The sequence below is a fragment of the Misgurnus anguillicaudatus genome, chromosome 15 (genome assembly GCF_027580225.2).
Source record: "Misgurnus anguillicaudatus chromosome 15, ASM2758022v2, whole genome shotgun sequence".
In the NCBI taxonomy this organism is placed as follows: Eukaryota; Metazoa; Chordata; class Actinopteri; order Cypriniformes; family Cobitidae; genus Misgurnus; species Misgurnus anguillicaudatus.
Genome location: NC_073351.2, coordinates 7,934,157 through 7,950,675, shown reverse-complemented (window position 1 = coordinate 7,950,675; position 16,519 = coordinate 7,934,157). Strand labels below are relative to the sequence as shown.

Genomic DNA, 16,519 nt, shown 5'->3' with positions numbered 1-16,519 from the left:
AAAAAACATTTTTATGCTCAGTAGTTATATGGCCAAATGCCTTGCTTCAGAGTAAAAGAGGTTGCGGTAATTAATTTAAATGGAGACAATGGAGTGCACACGACACTTTTGTTCCAATTAAAGAGACAGTCCTGATGATACACCAATTTTAAGTATTAAAATAAAATTAAGATTTAAGCTTTTAATTTTTGCTATACATACCGAATGAAACTATATAAGATGTATAAATTGGGTACTGTAAAATAAAGACTTTAATTTCCATCACAAGAAGCCAAGGTAAATAATTATAACTGGCAACATGATATGAATCATACACATCTTGTTTATTGTCTTTTAAAATTATTTGAAAAATACCTCAAAGACTATGGAAAGCCTAGACCTTCATATTTGTTATACAAAAGTGACCTTTCCTTATAAGAAAGATAAGCATTTCTTTTCTTTTAGTAAAAAGTGACAGACAAAAGAATGAGGATGAATAAGATAAAGATCGGGTGTTACACAAAACTGTGTCCCAATTTGCATGCATTACCATGTATGAATAAAAAAATATTTTAAAATACTGATAGAAGATACTGTAAACATAAAACAGATTACTAAAAAAAAGAAATCTTGAATATATGAAAAGTTAAGTTGTATGTATGAACATTACTTCATGCATTACATGCGTGTTCCACTTGTGAATTTCTTTCTATATTTAGACATCATGCATTTTTTTACAATTTAATTACTTTTCAATATGCAATACAAAATGCATTACCTTCATTAGAAAATACCTAAAAAGATCTGAGTAAAATCTTGCGAAGGACATAAAAACAACAACAAAACTTTCAAGCTTGTTTCTTGATCAAATAAAGCTGTAGAAATGTCTTTCCAATGTGCAGTTTAGTCTCCTTTGTTGAAACTTTTGACCAGGATGGTTTATCATAGTGAGGTTAACTCAAAGCTGAGTTTTGTTCAGTGCAAACTCTTTTAAGCGGTGGGGCTCCAACAACATCATCCTCCTCCTGAAACAGGAATAATGTTAAACAATGTATTCAATCAACAGTTCATTCTAATTCCCAGAATGCACAAGCTATTTCCAAAGTATTTATATAAAGATTGGTGGCTGTTACCTGAGCGGAAAGAGACAACACATCTTCTTTAATGAGAGTCGGGGGCTCATCTGTGACTTCACTGCTGGTCGTTGATGTCTCTAAATTTGAGGTTTGATCACGGGAAGCAGAGAAAAACATTTAAATACAAAGTAATGATGCACTTAATCAGTGCCGTACGTGATTTTGAAAGAATTTTGTAAAACACTGACAACAATATGTCAGGATCATACTTGAAAATGTTTATATTTATTGTAATTAAATGGGGACAATATGCTGTTTTAACAAGAAATGCAATGCAAAAAAATAAAAATAATAATTCTTTATACATCCTTTTTTTATAGAGAGGGTACTGGCATATACCTATACATTGATAATTATGTTTTTAAATTACTCTAAAGCTTATTGAAAAACTAGACTTGCAAAAAACAACAAATCTAAATTTGCTTATGCCTATCAAGACCCAGTTCTGCTTTAAAACTAAGCTTTATCAATAACACTCACCAGCTCACAAATACAGTAGCTCTGCTTAGGATTAACCGAAATTAGTGATTGCACCAGCCTTGACATGCAATGCATTTCATTGTATACTCGATGTACAATGACAATAAGATTTAATTCAATGTGATGGATTATATGATGCTGTTATAATAAAGATTTGGATTTCTTTAAGTTTGACTGTAGCATATAGTTTATTTCACCTCTCTCAGCCTCCATAGTCTCTTGTCCCAGGGTGGGTGGTTGGGAGTCCTCTGTGCGGAAGTAAGGTGCATGAGACGGACTCACGGCCTCACTGACATGTTGTGGACTGGAGTTGCCACTGCTGTCCACTTTTGTATTCGATTGATAGACATCTGACAGGAAACTCTGGTTACTGTTGTCATCTGTTTGTAAGAATCAAAGAAATTAAAACATATTTGTGGGTAGACTCATGAGTAAATATGAGATTTATGGTTACAATTTTGTAATAGTAAAAGCTATGCAAACCACATATTGTAAAGAGCAAAGTTTAAGGCTAGTCCAGTGTTGCGTTACATTAAATAAGGGATGTTTAGAATTGTTTACAGAGGAAATATCAAGTGTGAAGTTTACATAAACATCTCCTGATAGGTGATGTATTACCTTGAAAATCCAGTAGCACAGAGCGGGCATTTTCCAACACTACATCTGTAGGAAAGCCTTTCAATTCCCTCACTGCAGTACCTGGACCTTTAGACTTATAAATCTAGAAACGCAAAAAATGAACACCTTATTTATTTAGCTTAATAAACATTTGATATCTGTTTAATATGATTTTTGATCTTTCCCCACAAACCTTTTTAGTCTCTGTAACAGGGACCCATTTAAATATCCGTAAAGATGTGTCTCCCACTGTTACCCACTTCTTTTCCCTTAAAGGATAAAGGTGAGAAAACATAATTAGGTTACATTTGTTTCCATGACATTTTCCTACCAAATTCTCATTACCATAAGTATTTTGTAAAACTAGTATATTTTGTATAGTATATGTATATATATATTTTTTTTTACCATATTAACTATTTGATATACTGTAAATTCACAATAATAATTTACTTAAAGGCAGAATGGCAAATGTTACTATGATATGACTTATTTAATAATGCCCCCTTTATACGTTTTATGTTTTTTATTTATTGTGAAAATATGAGGAACATTATAAAAAAGTCACAATGAAAAAACACAAAATTATATTTTACATTGGTGTCTTTCTTATGATTCAATGTTAAATGTGACCCAGGCACGCTCTTTTAATGAAATTTACTGTTTTGCATGTTGATATGGAAGTGCGTATGATGTGCGAATCATGAAGAAAATAATTAAATAATGCTTTTTACTTATACATACTTTAAACTACACATTCAGCAAAGGAAATTCAATGTAACTAAATCTTTAAAAGGTTGTATAATCCATGTTACACACACGCAATTGACATACTCAAGCCACGCCCATGCCTTGTGTACGCTGAAACTCATTGGTTTACCCGGTTGTCCGTCAAGTAAAGCTATGGCGTAATCCTCCCCGCCGCTATGAAGTTTATTTTTGTAATGCTAAGCACATAAACTTCCCTCGTGAAACATGCAACTTACCATCTACGGACTCTTTCAATTGCCGCCATGACTTTTTTGATGTCATCTTTGGCTCTGCTGCGCGTCTCCGCTCGCACGGATCGGCCCGACATTTTAACAGCTTGTATTAGTTTGTCAAAATCCGCCTGTTCCTTGCCTTCCTTCGTCTGCAACTTGATCTCGCACTGTGCTCGTCCTGGTCTCGCGAGACTTCACAGCGCGCCACTGGCCCAACCTCTTCGCGTTTATTTTACTTTCCTAGTAATATTTTTTTTATACTGGCGTTTTGAAACATCAAAATGTACATTTTTTATAATTACCGCACGACTGTACAAGATTTAAAAAGGCTGGTACACTTCTGCAATGCCTTAACAAAACCACCAGATGGCAGTTGCATTTTGTTTTTACCGACTCAAGCTCAAGACATGCGGATGACGTCAAAGGACCGCGAGAGCGAGACGACATTAGACGTCGTATGATTTCTCAAATCGCTCTCGCGGTACTTTGACGTCATCCGCATGTCGGTTCTTGAGGCACCGCAGAAGTCGAACAAACCTGTAATTATGCTTTTTTTTTGCATTTTAAACCGTAAACTTACTATTTTTATTCATAATAGTGTTTACATAAGTTGTATTTTACCAAAATAACAATTTCACCACCACTTACAAGCATAGTGCTGATGTAATCTTCCAGGAAGTTATACATTTTTGGAGGTAAAACAGCACAAACATAAACAAGCAATGATTAACAACGGAAACAAATGTTATAAATAACAGATTCTTAAAACATTTATTGTATTAAGACAACTTCCTCTTGCATACTTGATCCTGTACATAAAGAGAATTTGGTTGTCTCAATGTTTTTTATTCCACATAAAGGCACGGCTGAGTTTTTTCACCTGCCCGTACAGCACCACACCACCGCTCAACAATGGCAATGGATGAAACAAGTTCAGTCAAGTTAAACCATAGAGCTCCACTGCAGTGATGAATACACCACACATCCCTCATCCTTTCCCATCTGAGGAGAGCAAAGCAACACTGTTTTCTTCACATTTGACCCCAGCCGAGCTATAGCTAGAATATCACAAATCGGTATCTGTTCATCAATGGGCATACACAGCGCAATGAAATGAGCATGAAAGCGCAGAGGGTCACCTGTGGCAAAAGAACATAAACACCTATGAACCAGTTTAACACAACATTCATATTTAAATATCACAATCCTTACTGTAATCAACATACCTGGATATACCAAAAAATCTCCTCCAAACTTCCCTGCAGATGTCAGATAATACCCTTTACTTCTCAGATCCCTGTATACACGAAATCTGGTTTCCAAGCGTTCATCTTTAGGCATCGGCCAATCAGTGGACAGGAAACCACGTTCCTCCGGACACTGACTGAAGCCGGACCGGGCAGTACAAAGCTGGACCGCCATGGCTGACCGTGGAAAACTAAATCCTTGGTCCAATGCAGTAAGACGATCTCTAACTGCATTCCCAGAGTCATCGGAACCTATAGGATCAAGAAGATAGTCAGTCTCTTTTTATCACCTGTCAAATATTGGTAGGTTTGATAAAAGATTAGTCCATTTTCTAAAAAAAAAAGATGTCTTTCTTTGTTCAGTCGAGAAGAAATTATGTTTTTTGAAGAAAACATTCCAGGATTTTTCTCATTTTAATGGACTTTAATGGACCCTAACACTTAACTCAACACTCAGGACTCTAAACGATCCCAAACAAGGCATAAGGGTCTTATCTAGCGAAACGATTTTTTGACAAGAAAAATAAAAAATATGCACTTTTAAACCACAACTTCTTGTCTATCTCCAGTCCTGTGATGCACCAGCGCGACCTCACATAATACGTCATCACGTCAAGAGGTCATGGATGATGTATGTGAAACTACGCCCCAGTGTTTACAAGTGTGGAGAAAGAGGACGGTTCAGACGTTGTTGTATGTGGAATGATACTAATTAATGTCTTTGTGTCAGTTTAGTGTTTAAAATGGTCCGCAAATGTGCATTTCATATATTTAACATGTGACCTCCCTACGGCATTACGCAATTACGTGAGGTCGCGCTGGTGCGTCACAGGACTGGAGATAGATGAGAAGTTGTTGTTTAAAAGTGCATATTTTTTATTTTTCTTGTCAAAAAATAGTTTTGCTAGATAAGACCCTTATGCCTCGTTTGGAATCATTCAGAGTTCTTCTGAAACTCCGTTGAAAAAAACTGTTAAAGTGTTGAGTAAAGTGTTGGGGTCCATTAAAGTCCATTAAAATGAGAAAAATCCTGGAATGTTTTCTTCAAAAAACATAATTTCTTCTCGACTGAAAAAAGAAAGACATCAACATTTTGGATAACATGGTGGTGAGTAAATTATCTGGATTTTTTTAAAGAAAATTGACTAATCTTTTAAAAACATTTTGAGCAAAAAGCTGAAATAATTGCATGTCAAGGACTTTTGTTAGAGATCAGATTCAGAATGATGATAAAAAATAAACTGTTTTTGGATCAGTGGATGCTTCAGTGTTTTATAAGTTGTGTAAGAGTGCCACCGCTATGATTAGTGGATAGTAACGGTAATATGAATTGGGGTAAAAAACTTGTCATTGGCAGGGAAGCATTTTCTCTTAATTGACTAGATAACTTGTTAATGGCGGGAAAAGAGTTAATGTGATGAACTACAACCGTGTTTACTTTGCTGAGACACCTGTTTGAAATTTAATTTTGAACATTAAATTTGACATTTGTTTTTCATTCATTTTTTTCAAGTTTTCAAATACTTTAATCTTACCACGGTCACTCCTATAATTATTTAATTAATGATTTTCACTAAAAATTGAGAACAACTGCCTAAAGGGATAGTTCACCCAAAAATTTGAAAACTTTTTCATTATTTACTCACCCTCATGTCATTTTATTCCCCAATGTCTTTCTTTATTCTTCACAACTCAAACGCTGGTTTTTATAGTGTTGTTTTGGGTTTTCTGTTTACTTTAAAAATGGATGGTAACCACCTCTTTAAGCTTCAAAATGACCCAAAATGTTAAATAGATAACTCCACTTGACTTATATTTTCAGTGTCCTAAAGACATTTACTCCTCTACTTTCTTGCTGTGGATATTGCTGTTGTTTCAATTGTTACACATTATTTAAAAATAGGGAGCCGATCACACAGAATGTATCTTTTTTGAATGATTGTCTATGGGCAGTGAGCGTTATGCGCTGTTAATCTGCGGTGAAAGCCTCGCGTTTTTGTTTCCATAAGGCTGGATGTCTTCTCCTTACATCCAAAAACACACTTCTCCTTTCGTGCAATTGTTGACTTTTGAAATTAAACAAAGCTGAGTGGCGTGATAAGCTGTTAGCAGCTCTAGCGTCTCCCGCTGATTGACGGGTGAGCGGGGTTTTCCGGGGGAAGTTTTCCGGTGGAAGCCCATATAAAGAAGTGATACGTATGGAAAACCCCTGAAAGTCAGTCAGAACTGTAATCGAAAAAAACTTGCCGAAACTTGTACGAACCCTGGCGAAGTGCATTCGGCACAGAAATACTATGAAACACGCCCAACTGCTGTTTTGACACTTTGCCTACGTTTAGCATGAGGAAACAACTCTAGAACTGTGTTAATAAGTCAGAATGCTTGAAATACCATTAAACCCCCCCCTTTAAAGTTTCCGCTAATATGACAGTTAACAAACAACAGAGCGCTCACGCTTCAATATTTGATTGGCAGGACAGCAGCCTTGGTTTTAATTTTTGGGTGAACTCTCCCATAATGTCATAGATGTGCAGATGCGAGGAAGACATTTGTCATTGGGTCACTTTAAGCTTTACTCACCATTGTCCTTCTCTTGCATGATTCTTCTCAGCACTGACTTCTTATCCTCAAGGGCCAGAGCGCACTGCTCCTTATAACTGCTCTCCTGTCCTGCTTCATACTGTCTCACAGCCTGTGAATGCACTTCATCATCTTCACATTCCTGATGAAGACAATTAGGATAAAACACATGTGATGTCACCAATACAGTACTGCTACAGTCATTTCTTACGATGGCCTGAAAGGATCCTATTGCACAATGCACATGAGAAACTATGGTATGGCAATAGATAGACAGACAGACAGACAGACATGTGGATAGACAAATAGGCAGGCAGACAGATACATACACATATTTACACCAGACGCGAATGAAGCGTTAAAGGGATAGTTCCGCCAAAAATGAAACGAAAAATGAAAGATCTGAACTTTGGCGGAATTCGAGCCGTGTTAACCAATCAGGGGTTTGTTCTAGTAGTGACGTGACTGACGACATAGCAAGCAGAAGCAGAAATACGAAACAACAATGAAGGACAAAATCATCATCGCTGCAAGTTAATTCAAATGTTCAAATGTCCAACTACATGCAAACTTATTCGCTTCATTCGCGTCTGGTGTGAACGCACACATTCCTGAGTGTGCAGTGATGCTGTAGCAGCGCTCGTCTCCTCCAGCAGCAGAGCCTCCTCCTGCATCAGCTCCAGCGGTCTCCCCAGTCGCACATTCTGCCGAGGCTGACGGGCCAGAGAGCCAACAAGAGCCCCGATCACACCTGCACCTCTGCACCTCTTTATATCTGACACCTTCCACAACAGAGGGGTGGAGCCACAGAAACTGATGTCAATCACATCATCTCCTGTCGCCTGATGCTCGCTGTCACTCTCAGCATCCATGTCCTCCTTTACATCCATATTTCACCATCTGCATGTTTGAGAGAAAGAAATGTAAAACCTTTAAGACATTTAATAGTAACAAATTCAAAAAACATTTTGCACAAGAACACAATATGCACATAAATGACAAAAATGCATGTTAAGTGAGTGTGGTGAAGGTTTTAAACCACAATCTCTCTCCTTTACAGTAAAGAGCCATACAGTTATTAATATAAAAGCCATTGGCTCATCATAAACAATGGCTCATAAACAAAAAGGTTAATAGATATCCAAGCAGATATCGCTCATTCAACTACGCATCTGATGACATCATTTAATTCATGCTACATCGAGCCCAGTTGCAACAAACAAACCACGCTTGCGGTTTTAAGTATATTATTACAAAGGTTAAATCAAGTTTGAGGGGTTTGTGACAAATTATTTCGCTTGGTTGTTCTTTTAAAATACATTTAAAAGAAAACTGTATTTGAAGCCTTCTTACACAGGGGAAACAGCCAGGTAAACAGGAGGTGGCAATGTTCCCTGATCCCACATCAGAGCATGATGACAGCAGTCAGACCGCTGAAGAATCTCGATAAATTAACATTTCTACACAAACACAAACTAAAAAAGAGAGTCATGTCCACGTGTTGAATCAAAATGGAAGGCTTTTAAAACTGAAATCGAATTAGAAAACACTAAAAACTACTTTAAAATTCACTCACAGCACACGCGTTTCGCTGTACACACTTCCTTGTCACTTCAACCCACGTGACCACCACAATCAGACCGAGAGAGACTATAGCGCCCTCTAGTGCTCAAGTAATGGATTCAGATTTTCGAGCATTGCCAAATCATATAAATACGTTCAAGATTAAAGTGTTATCCAGTGGTAAAGGTGGAACAGGTAAAAATGCAAGTGATTGTCGTTTTCAAGACACCGCTTCATGAGGCTTCGAAACATTTCCGAATCTTTTGTTTCGAATCAGTGGTTCGGAGCGTGTTTCAAACTGGCCATGTCACGTTTTGTTTTTCTTTATAATCTGCTGAATTAAATCGCGCCGCGTTTTTTATTAATCCTTCAAAACATTTAACAAAAGAGGGCAGAATACACAAACTGGCCAAGTCACCTGATTTGAAGCAAACGAGGCTTCATTACGTCATAACTGTTTCGAAAATCCGATGATTCACCACTAGAGGGAGTTGATCAAAATGACGGGTCAGTTTTATTATGCAAGTTCATTAAAACATTTATCCTTCAGACTGATACTACAGTTTTGCATACTTTTTATTAATAGACATATTTAATGACAAACATGTGCATAATTAAAAGCGTAGTAAGTTTTTAATGATTTTATTTGCCCCAATAAAACTAAAAACACAGAATACACTTTTAATTATGGCTTAATTTATTTTTCTTAAAAACATTTTTTAGAAAAGTCGTGCTATTATTTTGTAAAAAGTGTCAAATGTTTGGACAGACATTGTTGCTTTTACACTATTTTAACCAGCAGGTGTAGCCAGCGCGTGTGTGGTGTTTCGAACGATTCGAAAAACTGAATCAATTTGCGAAGCAATTGGTTCAATTGAAACGAAGCTTCGAAAAGCTTCGTTTCTCCCATCACTAAAAATTGCATCTTTGACCAAACAACAACAACACATTTACACATCAAATGATACATTTTATTTTAAACTCAATTATAAACAAATATTAAAAATGATCCAAAATATATCATATTACAAGTACATTGTTGTTCACGTGTACATATTTATTTATTTGATAAACGAATACTTTTGCTCATAGATCTTACACATTTATATTGCAAAATACCTCATGATAAACACTGGGTGGGGGTTGAATGAACAGTTTGGCACATCAAAACAATAAAAAAACAGTTAAACATGATACAAAAGAAAAGAGACAGACATGGACATAAAGGTTAAACAGAAATCTAGTTCTTAAAGAATTATTAACAGGTTTAATTTTCAGATTTGAAATACACAGAAAACAAACGTCAGTAATGAATACAAACTACTGCGCAAAACAGGTAAAACAATGTGTTTAAACCTGATTTGCCCCACTTAACAAGATAGTTACCCAAAAATGAAAATAATGTCATTAATGACTCGTTCCCAACTCGCAAGACCTCCGTTCATCCCCGGAGCACAGTCCAAGATGTTCCACATTTAGTCCGAGAGCCTGTTGACCCTTCATTGAAAATCTATGTATGGTACTGTCCATGTCCAGAGAGGCAATAAAAACATCATCAAAGTAGTCCATGTGACATCAGTGGGTCAGTAAGAATGTGTTGAAGCATCGAAAATACATTTTGGTCCAAAAATAACAAAAATTACGACTCTATTCAGCATTGTCTTCTCCTCCGCGTCCGTTGCGAAGCGCATGCGCGAGACCAAAGTCACGCGACTGCAGTGACGCCAATTATGTGTTATCCTCAGACATGTTTGCGAAGTTTATTTTTCCCCAAACTTACATCGTGCGTCTCCCTCAGACTGTAAACGAATCCCGGGCACAAAAAACAAAAAAGGGCGCACCAGATAACACGTCAGCTGTGTTGTACGTGCTCCGCGTCACTGCAGTCACGTGACTCCAGTCCCGCGCATGCGCCCCACAACAGACGCAGAAGAAAAGACAATGCCGAATAATTTTTTGGACCAAAATGTATTTTTGATGCTTCAACAAATTCTATCTGACCGACTGATGCCACATGGACCACCCCGATGATGCCTTCACCACCCCCCTGGACATGGACAGCATATCGTACATAGATTTTTAATGGAGGGTGACTAGCTCTCAGTGAGTCATTAATGACATTATTTTCATTTTTGGGTGAACTATCCCTTTAATAGCACTCAATTATTAATCAGTCATTATAGAATCAGTGCAGATGAAATTTTCCTCCATACTTCAAACCAAGGATTGCTGAGCTGCTGTGGTAAAGCCCAATGAACGGTGAGAGGGGCCTGGACATCCAGTCTGCACCAGCACACATACTGCCTTCAGTACAAACCTTCATTAATGCCACCTCACACAACAAGACCCTAAACACCTGTAGAGAGAGAGAGAGAGAGTCTGTGTGATGCAAACATTCAGAAAGCCCCACATATTTTCTCCAAAAAAATAAAACATGAATTGTGCTACCCACAAGCCTCAGCTGTCTGCTCGGTTACTGCCGGATTAAGCTCGTCTGTTGGGAAGAGAGTCCAAGTGCGCGCTCAACTTCATCTCATTCTCCAGAATCTGCACCAGCTGCTGCATGGAGGGCAGGTGGCCTGACTGAAGCTTTGACCATACAGGCACATCTGTGGGCACACAAACATCTGTTATGCAGGAGCTGGAAAGCTTGTATTGTGGTCCCAATAATATATTTTGTTTGTCAAGCAGAAATATACAAAAATGACATCATATCTTACCATTAAGTGTGATTTCAAAGGCGCCAGTAGACATACATTGGTTTTCAATCATGTTGCTGAGGAAGAACACCATCATGCAGGCATATATCTTTAAGAAAACAAAACAAACTTAAGGGACAACCCTAAATAACACAAACATGGACAATGACACTCGAGATGTCAAGCTTCATAAGTATATGGACATCCAAGTCTTAAAAGGGGCCATGTCATGAAAATCAGACTTTTTCCATGTTTAAGTGCTATAATTGGGTTTGCAATGCTTTTATTAATCTCGAAAATGTGGAGAAAAACCCAGTTACTTAGTTTTGGTAAACCATTCTCTGCAAGCATGTGAAAAAAAATAGGTAATTGAAAGTTGGCTTCCCTTGTGATGTCAGAAGGGGATAATACCGCCCCTCAATCTGCACTAACCAACCACAGCACTGTCATTTAAACCTCATTCACACAGACCTCTGGTCCCAGAAAATACCCGTAAAATTGCCAGACAAGCGTCTGTGTGAACAAAAACTCGTTCCGTTAATCTTCTGGGATCGTTGCCGGAAAGAGGACCTAGTAAGATACGCGGGTAACCCCATGTGTGAACAAGAAGCCGCAAGAATGCCGTAATGGGCGTGTCGAAGTGAGGACGCGCGCGTCATCATCACAACACAAGTTATGGTTCAGCTCCTTACAGCGAGATAACATGCATATAAACATTCATCACGAGAAATCTTGCAAACTAGATTGACGCAGTTATCAGGAAATGATAAATAAGACGCATAAACAATGACGCACGTGCCGTAGTTAGGACACGCGTGTCATGGCAACATGAAGTTGGTTCAACTCTTTAAAATGAGGGATTTACAACATTCACGACGAGAAATGTCAGCAAACTGGACTAACGCAGATATCAGGTAAGTTAGCTCATTACTTACTGCGTTGAAACGGAGATCATTCAGCAGCATAAAAGAATATCGCGTCACGTGCTCATTTGAGCTATAATAAATGAAAATATCCGCGCGTCATCCCAACAAGTCGTTCAGCTCCTCAAAATGCGGGTTTAAAATGCATATAAACAATCACGATGAGAAATGTCTGAAAACTGTATTAAAGCAGAAATCAGGGAGCTTGTCAAATATCCACTCAGAAGCTGATATCATTCACCAGCATTAGAACGGTGCGTCACGCGTTCCTTTATAATCTTATCATAAACAAAAATGCCACGAGTGGTTCTTGGAGGGAGAAATAATATATAATATGCAAACTTCAGACGCTGCGTAGAAGAGAGGGCGGGACTTTCAATAGGTCACGTGTCTTTCCGGGACCGTCACATGCCGGATAAACTTGGCAGTGTGAATGAAAAAAAATCTAACTATTCCGGAAAAATCCAGGATGCGTATCCCGTGTATTTTATGGAATTTGTGTGTGAAAAGGGCTTTAGTGTCAGAGATCAGCTCATTTGCATTTTAAAGGACACACCCAAAAAGCACACCTACAAAGTGGCAATTAGGGCTGTCACAATGATTAAATAATCGTCTCATCACAATTGTTTGACCTCAGCGTGATGATTTCAGATCACCGCAATGATTGCATATCTCTCTAAAAAACACAAGGGGGGGCTGCAGCGCCTGTATAAATGAGACCTTATCAGATGGCGCTCCTTAACTGACAGTGAAACTTGACACATTGCAAAGCCATTCAATACATTGAGAAGAAATGCTGCAAAACTTTGATAAGCAGTATGAATTGCCAGGTAAAACATACATTTCCATAACAGCAATTCCAAATTTAGGGAAGTAAAGGATGCTATTCTTAAGGATCTGTAAGGAATTGATTTTTTTGCGCCCACTACAGACTTATACAGTGTATGACTTTAGTAGGATTGGCTACTATTTAAGGCCTGTTCTGGTATAGTCTGTTTATTTTGATTTGATTGCATGTGTATTTATATTTGCTAAACCTTGCAAAAGATTTAATGTAAACAATCACAAGAATGTGTGTAATTAATTTTACGAACAAACCAAAAAAATGTATGTATGAGAATTAAATGTCAACTCAATAGAACAGACAATTAATCGTCATAATCGACACAAATTTTCAGGCAATTAACCGTCAGCCAAATTTCATAATCGTGACAGCTCTAGTGGCAATTTTAACATCCTATAATAAATGATCAATATGGTATTTTGAGATAAAACTTCACATACGTATTTACGTTACACCTTAAAAATTTATTGTGAAATGTCCCCTTTAAATGCAATTCCTTTAGACATGAACTGAAGGTTACACCAGTGTTTTGCTACAAAAGGTTGTACTTTTCTAACCTTATTTTCTTTTGCCCAAAGCCAGATTCCTGGAGCCTCTATATGGAAGAATGCAAAAGGATCTTTACCCAGGATAATTAAACCAATTACTACAAGCTTGAAGACAGACAGGAAGGATGCTAAGTGCCTGAAAAAAAAAAGAGATCTAAAAATCTCAGGAAAGATCTTAAGAACAATGACATTTTACAGATTAAATTATAAAGTCTCATAACAATTAACAAAATAGAATTTAATTAATTAAATTTAAGAAATAAAAAAGATGATAAATGTGGTTTTAAATATATTTTCTAAGTAAATATTGATAATAAACATTCAAATGTTTTAAGCGAGATAGCTCACCTGTATATTGGCTGAGGCAGGTAGTTTTCTCCTTCGATGCGGATGTCTGGGTACCTCTGGTTGAGAACCTGAGTGTACTCTTCAAACACCCGCCTGTATCCTCAGGATACACTGCAACATAAGAGGCACTGGACTTAGAAACTCAACCCGTGATTGAATAAAACGGGTTAATAATTCACATATGACAAACTGATGGAAAACCATCCAAAAACTGTTACTTAATAACAAGAGGTTAACCAAAGGCAGTAAAGATAAACAAACATCATTCTTAAACATTTACCTCATTTATAAAAGTGCTTAAACTGCAGACAAGAGATAACTAGAGCAAAAATGTAAGTTTGTCGTGCAAAAGCAAAGTTCTGGTGTGTAGTTTCGTGAATTACAGAGTCGTGTCTGTTTAAATCTAGGGTAGTCACAGTAAGTGACATAAACATACCATAAGGATCTCTAAAAAAAATTTGAAATCTCATACAATGGTATAACATAAAGTACCTTACATTTGAATATGATGAAACATGAAAGTAGTCTATGGGTCAATAACATGACATGCATATTTTGTGTCTGGGGTCATTATGTACTACAAAAATAACTTGATACATTTATGACATGTGACATTTCATTCTATAAAACCTATTTAGTCACAATACATTTTCAGTATTTTTAATAAAAGAAAATTGTTTGTTTTAGTATCTCAAACTTGTGAAATGGCAGACGATGCAACTCTCCGTATAAATTAGCAGTTTAAGAGAGCTTTAAGATATTGCATTATTTTATGTTCGAAACCTTTCCTATAAACAAATTTCACAAATGCTTGATCATACAGCCACATCATTTTGGTTATGCATTTTTTGTTTTGGTTGTTTAAAAACACACACACAAATTTATCCGATTAATCGATCGATTAAGTGCTAGATTAATCGATTACAAAAAGAACCGATAGCTGCAGCCCTACAAATATTAGTTGTTGTTAAGATAATTGAAAAACTTATTTAACGGTTTGGATGTTCTTAAATGTCAAGATAGCACTACCGCAATCATGGGCCTTTATTAAGAAGATAACAAGTATAAACCGTAAACATGAAAACAATTACTAACTCTCACTCTGTCTTTGAATAGTGAAAACTTGGTACAAGCCTCCCTTTGACAAATCGCTTTATTGTTTTCTAGTCTTTGTAAGTCACATTGGATAAAAGTGTCCTCTAAATGTAAATGACATGATATCACTTCATCCAGAGGACCCCGGGTGCTCTTTATGGCTGAATAAAATGTGTGTAGATTTCTTTCAAACACTAAAACAACAGCTACTTTAATATAACAAAAAGCCAGTGTCAGGTGGTACAACCAATGTAAAACTAAATAAGAGCTATTTTATCAAACACATTTTATAGTATTTAAAAATTATATTTATGAATTTGATATCACAGGCAAAAGCTTATGCCAGCATCCAAGTAATAGTGTAATGTAAATGCATTGCAGAGGTCAGGTGGAGCAACCAGAAAGTCAAAAGGTGCGTGCAAGTGGTTTGAATGCCCCTATAATAAAATCATTAAGCTAAATATTTTTAATAATCTAATAAATTATTTTATAATTTTAGATTTTTATAAATCTAAGCTAAGGTTGTCTTTAATTGTTTTTATACTTTTTACTTATTGTACTTACATTTATAGTTTTCAAATGTTACTTTTATGGTAAAGTTATTTTACACTTTCAAACTATTTTCAGGATTATAATTTTAAATGGCACTATAAAATAAACAAACAATCAGCATGAAACAGGTGGCAAAACTGATTTGGCAAATATACAATGATTGGTTGTACCACCTGACATTTTTTGAAAGGGATAAATAGTGTGAAAAAGTTACTAAAATGTACTACAATGCTGTTCAATAAAAAAAACTTTTAAACACATTGTTCCTGACTCAAAAATAAGCATTACATCCATTTAGATTTTTGTTATTACTTTTTTAGAAGCTTGTTTTGTCATTGATCATAGTCTAACTTTTAAATATTATGTGTATGGCAAGACATTTCCGTTTTTGTGCACACTAGGTCATTAAAAACAACTAAATCCGCACTAAATGCTTTCAAGAGCACCTCCTGATCGAACCAATAACAGAAGTTAAAACAGTTACTGTCAACATTGACACGCGCATTCACAGGAAACGGAACGGCATTCGGGTCGCCTTTTCTGTTTGCTTACACAAATCTGAAACTTCAGAAGTGGCATTCCAGTAAACTGCATTTTCATCTTTTTAACGTTGACGTTGTCTGCTGTGACATGAAACACAGACAGCACACAGAGCAGCAGAAGAGATAAACACCGCTTCTCCATCACGCAGAGTCCGCAAACGGCAACCCCGACTACAACCGGAAGTTCCTAAAACGACCCGTCTTTCAAAATAAAAGCCTTCTTTTAAAATAATACTTTGGACTCGACGGACCTACTGATTTTATACAACCGAATGATACTAGTAACAATATACTGTTTGATTAGTTATTTTGTTTGCTTTTGTGATCAACCTGGTTGACGAATAAACGAGCAATTTTTGCCCCTATGCATTATAACGGAATA

At 36.7% G+C, this 16,519-nt stretch overlaps 3 protein-coding genes across 6 annotated transcripts; all 3 read right to left on the bottom strand.

Moving 5' to 3' along the window:
- Positions 1-304: 304 nt before the first annotated feature.
- Positions 305-3,389, bottom strand: bcl7bb (BAF chromatin remodeling complex subunit BCL7B b). The gene is made up of 6 exons (XM_055173550.2): positions 3,200-3,389; positions 2,407-2,482; positions 2,214-2,316; positions 1,793-1,975; positions 1,113-1,192; positions 305-1,004 (listed from the first exon to the last, which is right to left on the bottom strand). Exons 1-6 carry the CDS (start codon positions 3,289-3,291, stop codon positions 933-935), a joined length of 606 nt encoding a protein of 201 aa, XP_055029525.1. The 5' UTR covers positions 3,292-3,389; the 3' UTR covers positions 305-932.
- A 552-nt stretch (positions 3,390-3,941) lies between these two features.
- Positions 3,942-8,756, bottom strand: tsen34 (TSEN34 tRNA splicing endonuclease subunit). 4 transcript variants are annotated; one of them, XM_073853334.1, is made up of 6 exons: positions 8,600-8,756; positions 8,377-8,498; positions 7,587-7,923; positions 7,024-7,165; positions 4,423-4,695; positions 3,942-4,335 (listed from the first exon to the last, which is right to left on the bottom strand). In XM_073853334.1, exons 3-6 carry the CDS (start codon positions 7,911-7,913, stop codon positions 4,139-4,141), a joined length of 939 nt encoding a protein of 312 aa, XP_073709435.1. In that variant the 5' UTR covers positions 7,914-7,923; positions 8,377-8,498; positions 8,600-8,756; the 3' UTR covers positions 3,942-4,138. The 4 variants fall into 4 exon arrangements, with proteins under 4 accessions (XP_073709435.1, XP_073709436.1, XP_073709437.1 ...); XM_073853335.1 differs by having other exon boundaries at positions 8,377-8,483; positions 8,600-8,710; XM_073853336.1 differs by having other exon boundaries at positions 8,377-8,456; positions 8,600-8,692.
- Positions 8,757-9,535: 779 nt separating this feature from the next.
- selenot1b (selenoprotein T, 1b) lies at positions 9,536-16,336 on the bottom strand. The gene is made up of 6 exons (XM_073853338.1): positions 16,150-16,336; positions 13,949-14,060; positions 13,610-13,736; positions 11,307-11,394; positions 11,039-11,195; positions 9,536-10,942 (listed from the first exon to the last, which is right to left on the bottom strand). Exons 1-5 carry the CDS (start codon positions 16,277-16,279, stop codon positions 11,071-11,073), a joined length of 582 nt encoding a protein of 193 aa, XP_073709439.1. The 5' UTR covers positions 16,280-16,336; the 3' UTR covers positions 9,536-10,942; positions 11,039-11,070.
- Between the last annotated feature and the right edge of the window lie 183 nt (positions 16,337-16,519).